The sequence below is a fragment of the Caloenas nicobarica genome, chromosome 5, assembly GCF_036013445.1.
Source record: "Caloenas nicobarica isolate bCalNic1 chromosome 5, bCalNic1.hap1, whole genome shotgun sequence".
Lineage (NCBI taxonomy): Eukaryota > Metazoa > Chordata > Aves > Columbiformes > Columbidae > Caloenas > Caloenas nicobarica.
In genome coordinates, this window is record NC_088249.1 from 67,658,697 (window position 1) to 67,669,702 (window position 11,006).

Consider the following 11,006-nt stretch of genomic DNA (forward strand, 5'->3'; position numbering starts at 1 on the left):
TCAGCAGAAGAGGTGCAAGACTTTGCGGAAGAAGTTCCTGAACTCGGCGTTGAAAATGGTATAAATGACAGGGTTGAGAGCACTGTTGACGTAACCCAGCCAAGTGACAGTGCTGGTGACTTGAGTGGGAATGGTGCAGGACTTGCAGAGAGCCCTGGTAATGTGGACCACAAAGAAAGGTGTCCAGCAGAAGAGGAAAGCACCTGCCAGAGGGACAGGAAAGAGACAGTGATGCAAATGTTAAAAAGGCTTTAATTTAACAAGCGCAGCCTGGGCCAAACAAGAACAGAGAGAGCTCAGAGTGCCTGGGGAAAAGACAGCAGGTGTGCTGACAGGTAGAGCTGGGCTTATGCCCAGGCTAAACATTCACGACATGATTCTCGTCCTAAATGTTGATGAAGAAAAGTCTAAGTTATGTATTAGCTTTAGATTTACATTTAAGATATGAGGAACCACAGGTTTATCTTGAAGAAAAGGTTGGATTATAAACACTGTCCATCTGTGGTTGTTGGCACAGCTCTGGCTCAAAGTGGGACTGAGACGTTCACTGGGTAAACATCCTCTCTCAAGGAGAGATGGTACGGCCGGTCTTAAGCCACAGCCAGGCTGTTCCACAGGAACAAGGGGACAGTGCATGTTAAAACATGAGCCCACGCGTGACGGGGAGGACAGATGACCAAAGACATGGCACTGAGGAGATGGGACATGAAGGAGGTGGCTTTTATCTTGCCTGCATCTCCTCCAGCAAGGAGAAGTGTGGTTCAAACACGCCGTGCCAGCCTGAACCCCCTGCAGGACAACACAGTGTTTCCCACCCTTCCCAACCATCGCTGCCTCTACTCACCGACGACGACAGGCAGCACCCGCATGGCCTTCCGCTCCCGCCCGTTGATCTTGGCCCGTTTCCGACCGTGTCCTGGGGGTGGGTACTTGAGGTGGGGGTAGGAGACAGTCTGGATGCCATTGTTCATCACATAGTCCCCAGGGTGGCTGGAGCGGGCGTAAGGGCCGCACTCCTCCGGCTCCAGTCCCATCTGCTCTCTCTCAATAAAGGTTGAGGGGTGATAGAGCTTCCTGTTGGCCCCGTAGATGCTCCCCCTTAGCTTGGCCTTCCTGGCTTCTTCCCAGCGCTTGAGTCCTTGGAACATGGCGCAGTAGAGCACCAGCATGACGGGGCAAGGGATGAAGAAGGAGCAGATGGAGGAGTACACGATGTAGTTGTCATCCTCCAGCTGACACAAGCTGGGGTCCCGGTTTGGGACATTGTTGAGGCCAAATATGACGGGGGATGCTACAGCAAAGGCGAATATCCAGGTGGTGGATATAAGGATCAACTGCCGCAGGTCGATTTGCCGCCGGTTGTAGTTCAGTGGGATTGAAACAGCGATAAACCTGCCAATACAAGGCACAGGTGAGCCAGTCCCAGTGTGCTGGTGTCACCACTCGTAAGGTAAGCGAGTGGTCCCAAATCTGCATGCCACTCTTCTTCTCCCCATTAATTCACTCACATAGCCCAGGCCTGGGCAACAACCAGTCCCCGCTCAGAGGAACACCCAGAGGGGCAGCTCTGGCCTCGTCACACAACTCTGCTTTCAGCTGGGCCACCACAAGGTACTGCTGGGACACAAAGCTGGCGATGGCAAGGATGGCAGAGCAGAACAAGGGACCAGGGGTGTGTATGGAAGCAGCTCGATGTCAGGACACAGCACTCGCTCCTCTGGCGTGAGGAGGAGGAAGGCGCTTACCGATCCACGCTGATCGCACAGAGGTTGAAGATGGAGGCCGTGCACAGCATCACGTCCATGGTCATCAGGGCATCGCACAGCACCGTGCTGAGGGACCACACGCCTCCCTGGAACTGAAAAGATCCCCAGAGTCAGCAGATGACCAGCAGATCCCCCAGAAAAACTCCAGACTCAAACTCACCACCCCGACATCTCCCCAGCAATGCAGGGTTAAGCGCTCACTGCACAGGGAGCAGGGAGAGGATCTTCAACAAGTCACAGAGCATAAAGCTCCTCTTCCCATTTTTCGTGTCCAAACTGCTCCAGCATCCTGTTTGCAGGTAATGTGAATAGTTCCTGTGCGTTACACAACTGTTTCATTCTGTCACGCTAAGCACAAGGCCACCCACTCGAGCCTACACTCAAGCAAGTCGGATATAATCTCTTGTCCTCTCTGCAACTGCAGCACCCAGGGCAAAGCAAAGTGCTGCCAGCAAGAGGACATGACCAGACGTGGGTTATTAGTCCGTATTACTTGCAAGTATTGACTCTGCTGTACAAAAGATACCAGTTAAAAAAATCTACACTGCTTCGTCCTAAAGAATCCTCAGGGAAAAACAAAACAAAACCAACAAAACCAACAAAAACTCTGCTCAAGCTGAGCCCCTCCAGCCTAGCTTAGCAGTTGGGAGGCAGAAGGGCTCCCTCGTTCCCCCGTATCAAACTCACACAAAGCTCTGTCATCCCACACCACTGCGTGTGGCCGGTAACACTGACTCCCAGTTAAATTCTCCTAAAAACCACTCAGCTCCAGGCACAACGAACGGAGCTGCTTGGGTCTGTGTTGACGATGTCTTGGGCCTGAGTGCTGCCTCTGTAGGGAGCAGGGCACCAAGTGGTAGCGCAGCAGGAACAGGAGGGGTTCTCTGGCAAGAAATAAGAAGAGCAGAGCAAGAAATTGTGAGCTCTCCCAAGGGACAGGGCTGAGCTCTCTGAAGATTTTTTTTTTTTTAATTTTTCTTTTTTTTTTTTCCCCCAGAATGGAGCGTGTGTTTCACTTGCCAGGCAGAGTCCTCCTCCCTGGAGGTTCAGACAAATCCTATTTTAGATGTGCTGTTCTCCTGAGCATCACTCATTTCATCCCCACTATGGCTGAAACAGGAGCTAAAGGTATACATATAAATAGTATATATAGTTATATGTAGTATACATATATTATACTAATTGGCTATATATTGCTGTAATATAAGATATATAATATAGTAAACATTTATAGATATTGTTCATATACAGGTGCTTTAAAATGTTTTTCTAGAATATATATCAACGCAATATATAACATACATCATATATAATTTATCCATATATGTCTATACTATGTGTTATATATGTAAAATATGTATGTATAAATTAGATTTAAAGTAATTATATTTATTATTAAAATCTAGACAATAGAAATAGAAATATAAAATGCCCCTTGGACCTTGCAGCTCTGCAAGGATTCATATTGGGCAGTAACAATGTCACGCACAGGATTATGATTAGTGGAGCCATTCAAGCCAAAGGAGACTCTGAAGAAACTGTCTGGCTATTTTTATATAGGTATCTCCTTGAGAGGAGAACAAACCCCAGGGGAGGGCTGGATTCAGACCTGAGTGCTTCATTCAGCCTTTTCTCCAGCACAGATCAGCCACCACAAGCCCAATTTAGGGGCTGAATCAGAAAACAACCACCCTTAAATTTTTGCCAAGCTCACTGGGATCCTGACAAGTTCAGTTCAGATTATGAGTGAGACTATTTGCTTGTGGGCTACAGTTTTCAAAAGCTGTTTGTGATTTGGGGGAACTAATCAATTCTAAAAAGGACGAGCTCTTGGGCTGCGTCACCTTCAGAGGACACAGCCTATGCCATGATGTTCAAGTTGGGCACCCAGAAAACGCTACAAACTCTTCCCTTTCCCCACCAACTCCCAACGCTCAGACTTTGGGGAAAGTGCTGGGAGAGGACTTGCCGTTATACCACATTTCTCGCCTGCCCACGTTAGCAAAATGTGCCAAGAGCCTCCCTGACGGGTGAGTGACTTTGGCTTAGAGTCATAGCTGGCTTTGCTGGGTCATGTGGTAAGCAGTACCTAATTACAGGAGGTCGCAGATTAGCCCGTCAAGGTACAGGGTGTAAAGCTTTGGGGATCATTAACGGCTCAGGCTGCCTTTAAGAAGTGCTCCAGCACAACTCCACTTCCTTTGGCTTTTTTGCGTTCTCTGCTCTTTCGCGAGGCCCCTGTTTTTCTCCAGCGATGCAGGATCAGCAGTGCTGGCGCTGAGCAGACACATCGCGTTGCACAGCAAAGCGGACACTACAGGCGAGCTGTCTCCCTTAACAAAATGAAACAAAGCTGCAAATATAACCCCGCAAGCCAGCCTACCTGCTATGGCTTTTCTGAGGCTGTTGACATGCTCTCCACAGCTCTGGCGAGAATATAGTCTAAGCCTTAAATAAGTGAGTTGGACATATTAACCACCACACTTGAAACCTCCAGATACATTGCCTTCTGGAAGATGGAAAACTCTATGTGTGTGTCAGGGGGGCGTCACACTCTGCCCTGAGCTCAGCGCGCCGTGGGAGACAAGGAGGGTTTATAGGAAGGTGATAATGATCGCCGCTCGGGACACAAGCCAGACCCCTTTCAAAGCGATATTCCAGGTGCAGACTGGCTGCTTGTTCAGCAACCAAAGTTGGTAACGCCAGTACATTCACATGCAGCCGCTCTGGTCTCTTACAAGATACCAATATCTCACTACAAATAGTACTAAGGTTCTGGATCAGCCCCTATGTGCAGAGGAGGAACAACTCCAGCTGCTTCCTACAAAGAGCAGAAAGAGGCTATGGAAAAGTGATCCTTCAGTCTTTGGTGGTGATGGCATCTGAAAGAAGATACCCAGACAACAGCAGCCTGCAAGTGAACTGGGAAATGTCCGTCTGAACTTCCAAACAAGTACCCGCCTGCCCTCAGCAAGGCCATGGCTCAAGCACTAATCCTGAGAGCCCAGACCAAGTAATAATCCTTGCAAGTGGGCAAAGTCCAGCATCAGAGTCAAAGAATTGTCCAAATGCCCACAACAAGCTGACTCTGGGCCCTTTTTCATGGCTCGTGACGGCTGCTGCATTCTCCAGAAGATACAATGCAAGGGGAAAGAGTGGGACACGAGACAAAGGTGGCCTCATGTCTGCCCTAACGTCCTTTTTTGACTTAAATCATTGAAGTCAAGGTTTTCAGAAATGAGGAGCAAGTCTGATCATCCACCTAAAACATTGTGGGGGCACAAGACACAAAGACACCTCCCTCCCATTACTGGTCACTGCGAAGAAAATCCTCAGCGCTGGTTTATAATTGCTGGCCTGTGTCACCTCCCCAGTACTTTGTGCAGAGACTGTGTGGCTCAGATACCAGCCAGGCCTAGAAGAACATCTATTTCCACCAAAGCTATATGATTCCAGGAAAGACTAATCTTCAACACTGCTGCTAAAAGGATGACATGCGTTCGCAGAGAGCCACGGAAAATTCAGAGGAGGGGAGAGGTCTGGTCTCTCATGAGAAGAGCTGCATCACAGGCACACAGACACGAGATGCTGCAAAAAAAAAGAGATCTTTTGATACCAGTGGTACACAGACATCCTGGAAGTTTTATGCAGAACTGCATCACCCTCACCAAGAAAACAGGTTGTGTCATTAGCACTGGCTGCTCAATCGCTCTGAGAATGCACGAGGCAGAGCGCTTGCCTGGAAAAACTCACCTTCCCTGACCTGTAGGAGCCAGGTGAATGTACAGATCTCCTAAACCATTTCCTCTTCTTCATAATCAATTACAGAGATCTTAGTGGCAAAGATGTTTACATAACTGTGCCTCACACAGCTCCTGGCAGCAGCCGCCCCGGTCAGACCTGTTCACAGCTCAGGCACTCGCTGTGGATTAAGGAGCAAGCTGATAAGGGAAGAGTGTGCAGAGCGAGGCAGGTAGGAGGTACGTTCTACAGCCGAGTCCCAAGAGTAGAAGCTGCTCAGACTGGTGACTGCCCTGATGCTGGGAATGCTTCCAGTTAATGAGGACTATATAAAAGTGCTGCTGCAGCTCCTGTCATCAGAGTCTTTGGGTAAAGGAAGCCCTTACACACAAAGATAAGCCTTTGTAGCCATGCAACTCCCTCACTGCAATTTCTAGAGGGCAAAGTCACTCTGAGCCTAAAGATATTCGCAGTATCTCCACAGCACCGCGTAGCTCTGCCTTCTCGTGTCCTCACTGCCTCAGGGGAGCGATAACCCCCATTTTCAGTGCTATCAGTGCTCCAGGCAGACTCTGGTATCTTCTCCTGGCCTCTCTTCACACAAAAGCAGAGCTTTGCTCCTGGGGAATTATCGTGGAGCCCTGGGAGCTTCCCATCATCCCTGCCTTACTGGCACTGGATTGATCGCTGGGAGAGCACTTCACTCTCACCAGAAAGACAGGACCGCTGCGGAAGAGCACTCTGCCTTCCTCATGGATTTTTATTTCTCCCTGTCATACTGCTAAGACTTCAGATTCCTGAGCAAGTTGGAAGAGAAGTGCCCTCTGCATATCAGGGCAGCCTTCTGTGTGCTAATTAACAACTGGCAAACACTAGAACTTTGTTCTTTCTCCCCTGTTTGAACAAGTTCGGTGGAAAGTGCTGGACACATCTGCACCGGCACACTGTGCTTTGGCCCAAGACTGCACGTGTGCATACTGACAGCTTTGTGTGGCAGCTAACAACACAAATGGCAAACAGCACTAATCCGCCTCTGTCCAAACCAGCTCTCCAGACAGAATGAGGAATGATCAGGGAACAGAAGTTCATCTGGTTTTCTTTGAAGGTGGTACATTTCTGCAAAGGAGAAACTGGCTGTAAACACAGCCCTGTCAGGAATTCACTTCATGTCCACACTTGGGAGCTGTTCCGGTTGGAAATGGATGCTTTCAGCCAGTGAAAAGCTGATGTTTCTTCCCTTCCCATCTTGGTTCCATCAGGTTGTGGAGGATCAGGACTGAGAAATGAAAGCAACATTTGGAGTTGTGCAAGGCCAGCTTCATTATATCAGTTTTAACACTCTCATTAAGTCCCCAAGTGTTAATTTGAGCTGCTGAGGTAGACAAATTCGACAGGACAAATTAATGAGGAAAGAAATACAGCCTGAAGAGCTCCCAACAATGCAGTCAAGACTGCAGCGATTGTGAAATCGTGCAGAAAAGAAACAGTTGTGCCCACACACACCGATGTCCCCCTTGTCTAGCGCCTGCTTCCAGCAACCCTCCAACAATTTAGCTGTGACAAAAAGTTATGCGGGCTCTTTCAGAAGTACAAAAGGAGACTATGTGTCAACAAATGCTGCTAATGCATCGGAATAAGCTTTCTTAACAACTAGAAATAATGGTCAAGATCAAGGCCTCTCCCACTGTGCTCAGGCTTCTGTGAACAGCAGCAAAGCATAATCTACACCTCCCAGGGAGGAATCCCAACCGCACTGAAGCGTGTGGGAGATCTGTTGTTTTGTGGTGATGTCAGATATCACCTCAAAAGTTTAAACCCCTCCAGCTGTCTTCTAAAGCCCTGACTGGGAGGGATGTTTCCAAAAACCTGGCACAAGAAGCCATCTCACAGGAAAAAAAGCACAAAGACAACCAGGCTTCTCCTGCTGAATGAAATGGTCACCGTTTATTGTTCTGTTCCTGCTGAACAAGAAGGAAAAACCAACTCGGCTGGTTTTTAAGTTTTCCAATAAGCCCTCAAAGTCCATCTTTACTCTGTCAGGAGCTGTACTAAAGTTGAAAAGTACCCAACTAAACAAAAAATCCCACACCAAGAATAAAGGTTGAACTGAACGTTCAGGACTGTGCATGCCATATTTTCAATGGCTGAATTCAGTGGTACAGAATGCAAGTTGAAATCAAGCTAGTTTTAAACAGCAGCAGTCGCTATACCCTGCGCTCCCCCATCTGAGCATCTGATTCCGATCTACAGTTGTCACTTTTGCCTCCAAGAAAATAAAATTTAAAAAAAAATCTGTCCCCTGGCACTGACTCAATGGCTACTGTCACTTTTCCTTAGCATATTTCAGAACAAAATGAGCTGTAAATCCTGCATCAAATACAGGAGATTATTAAAAAAGAACATGGGCCCTGTGGGCTCTGAGCCCACAGAGAAACTTCCAGGCACGGAGCGGGTCGGGCTGCGGCGCAGGCAGCAGGCTGCTGCCCTGCCTTCCAGAGCCCGCTGCCTGCCAGGGCCGCCTGCGGGCGCTGCGCGCTCCTGCCTTTCTCTCCGTACCTGCACAGCGCCTTCCACACCGTCTGCGCGCAGCTGCTGAGCAGAAGAGTACAGATGCCAGCGCACGCTCTTTTTATGGGGTCTCTTACGCCTCGGAATGCCTGCCTTGTTGCAGGAGCTGCTGAAGTTGGAAGAAAAGACAATTCTGTTGTAAGACACCTTCACTCCCTGTTGTTTAATACCCTGGGTGCAGAGACATGGGAGAATTACACCATGTAACTGATGTTTTATGAACAACTATGAAGTGAACACACAAAATATCATCATAGCAAATGCACAGGCTGGACAGCATGGGTTCTTAAAGCTCGTACAAGGCTGAACACCCATTGCCTGAGCATCCGGAACTTGTGGGATGTCTGTGAAACCCCAGGAAACCCCCACACATTCATGCCCAGTTGAAGGAAGATTCAGAGGTGCCCCAGAGTCTGTTACTAGCATTTTATATATGTCAGCAAAACTCAAGCCTGCGGACTAGAGGAAAACACACTCGTGTGTGTGTGTCTGCCCACAGAATCGGGAACTGGAGGCACAGAGAGACGACAGAAGAGTAAGGGAAAAAAGGGAATTCCAATTAGGAAGAAGTAACTGAGAAGAATCACAAAGACACAGGCTTTCTACCTACCAAAAGTGAGTTAATGAGGGAAAAGCAAAACCACTAAAAACAAAGAGCATGGGGGGGATCCTGTCAGTGTGGTGGAAAGGGAGAGGGGAATCTAATGCTCTTGTTCTTCACTGGTTCTTCGCGGATCCCCAGCTGAACCTGTCCCTCCAGAATACCTGTGTCTCCAGAGAGGTCACAATGTCCTGCAAAATCCTGGGAGGAGGCAGAGAGGCTAAAAGCATCCTAAGCTCTAATCCACAGCCTGCCTTGCTTAAGAAAGCACAGACCCACCCCAGCCAGGTGCTGAGCAGCAGCCCTGGCATTGGGAGGGAAGGGGAGATGGGAAGGCCGGAGCGCTGCTGGTGTGCCCTTGTGTGAGCCTTCAGGGACGGGAACACTGGCTGCGGTCAGCCCCTTTTGCTCCCTGAGGAAGCACTTAAGCCACTACCTTGCAAATCATGTGGCTGTCACAAAACACAAGGTTCGTCTGACACCCCTGGCCCCCCAGTCCCCTGCTTGCTGGGGCTGCTCAGTGCACACGAGGCTGCATCCCGGCCCTCCCCACATCTGGAAAGAAGAGGACTCTTCTTCCAGCTACTGCAAGGGGAGGTGTAGAGCAGCTGCTGCTTTTTGGTCCGGGGTTGTTTTCAACCACACGAGCAGGGAAGGACCCACCGGCTGGTTCTAATGGTCAGGCTCCAGCGAGGCTCCTCACCCCAGTCCAACAAGTCCCCCCACAACCACATTATCAATCCCTGTTTATCTCCCTGTTACAGAGAGCCAGAGGGAGATGCAAAACCACTCGAGCACAGGAGCTCCTGTTTTTCTTTCCCTCAGCTGTCATGGTCTTGCAGGTGAACAGGTTTGGGAGGTGAACAGAAAGCCTGACCCAGTCCCCCAGGGTGGCTCTCTCTCCATGAGCACCCCACACACAGGGTCAGGCCTGTGCAAACCAGAGAACCTGCCATGGGGAGCCCTGCAGCGAGCCAGCTAAAACCACCTGGATGGAGGATGACCAAATCCCATCCGGCTCCCCAGAAAGACAGCTTCCCCTGCTCGGTGTGGAAGCCTGTTTCCTGGCTAAGATCTCCCTTATCACCAAAAGCTGCTCACCTGAAGGCAGCACAGTAGCTCTCTGTCCCTTCCGACCCATTCGCTGATGGCAACCTGGGATGTCTGCGACGCGGGGGCTCCCCAGAGATGCGGACCCGGCCCGGGGCAGACACCCCGCTGCATCTCCGCTACGGGCGCTCGCTGCGTTTCCCCTCGATGCACTTGCAGGTCGGGAATCTCCCGGCAGAAGCGGCGTTCCCACGAACCTGCCCCGAGCCGGCCGCAGCCACCGCCGCAGTTGGCGATGCGGGCAGCAGCGGCGCCCTGGGAAACTCGGGCTCTTGCCCGTCCCACCCCCAGCCCTGTAACTTTAAGGATCCCCGGGCAGAAAACCCGCAACCCCCAGTCCCCGAGCAGCCTCACCTCGGAGTAGACATAGAGGGGCAGGACCAGGAGAGCGAGCAGCAGGTCGGCGACGGCCAGGCTGACGATGAAGTAGTTGGTGGTGGTTTTCAGCGCCCGCTCCGTGCAGACGCTGAGGCAAACCAGCCCGTTGCCGCCCACGATGAGCAGGATGAGGACGATGCCCAGCACCAGGGCGGCGATGTTGTGGCCGCCCGGCGGTGGCAGCGCGGTGCCGTTGGCGGGCGCGGCCCCGGCGCTGCCGTTCCCCGTGGCGCTGCCGTTCCCCGTGGCGCCGCCGTTCCCCATGGCGCCGCGGCGCTGCCCCGGCAGCCCGGGGCATGGGAGCTCCCTGGCCGCGGGCTCCCGGCTCGGCTCCCGCCGCCGCCAGCCGTGCTCGGCCCCGCGGCGAAGCTCCGGCGACCGAGCGGCCCCAAACTTTCGGCGGAGCGGGGAGGAGCCTCCGCCGCCCGCCCGCCCGGAGGCAGCTCCACCCGGCTCCGGCCCCCGCCGCTCCAACTGGGTCACCAAGCGGCTTATGGGGCGGTGGCGGGGGGGGTGACACAGGCTCCCGGTGTCCCGGCCCCGCCGAGCCCCTGGGAGCTGCCGCCGCGGGGGACCCCGACCCGGAGGTGAGAGCGAGCGGTGGCGGCACGGCCAGCCCTGGAGAGCCCCCCTTGGGGGATGCTCTGTGGCACCGACCCCTGGCTGTAACCGAGCTCCTCCCGTGGCCGAGGTGAGGGCTGGCAGTGCGGGGCTTTACCGAAAAAAACCGGGGATTAACGCCTTGCCCTTCACTGCCCAATTTAACCCAGCCCCACCTCCGGTGGACGAGTCTCCTTCTCCCGGGATTAGGCTTCGTGCCGCCTCTGGAGCAGGAGCAACAG

The 11,006-nt window shown here is 51.8% G+C and overlaps 1 protein-coding gene across 1 annotated transcript; it reads right to left on the reverse strand.

Annotated features, from left to right (window-relative positions):
* Positions 1-10,428, reverse strand: DRD4 (dopamine receptor D4). The gene is made up of 4 exons (XM_065635353.1): positions 10,141-10,428; positions 1,746-1,858; positions 845-1,392; positions 1-203 (listed from the first exon to the last, which is right to left on the reverse strand). Exons 1-4 carry the CDS (start codon positions 10,426-10,428, stop codon positions 1-3), a joined length of 1,152 nt encoding a protein of 383 aa, XP_065491425.1.
* Between the last annotated feature and the right edge of the window lie 578 nt (positions 10,429-11,006).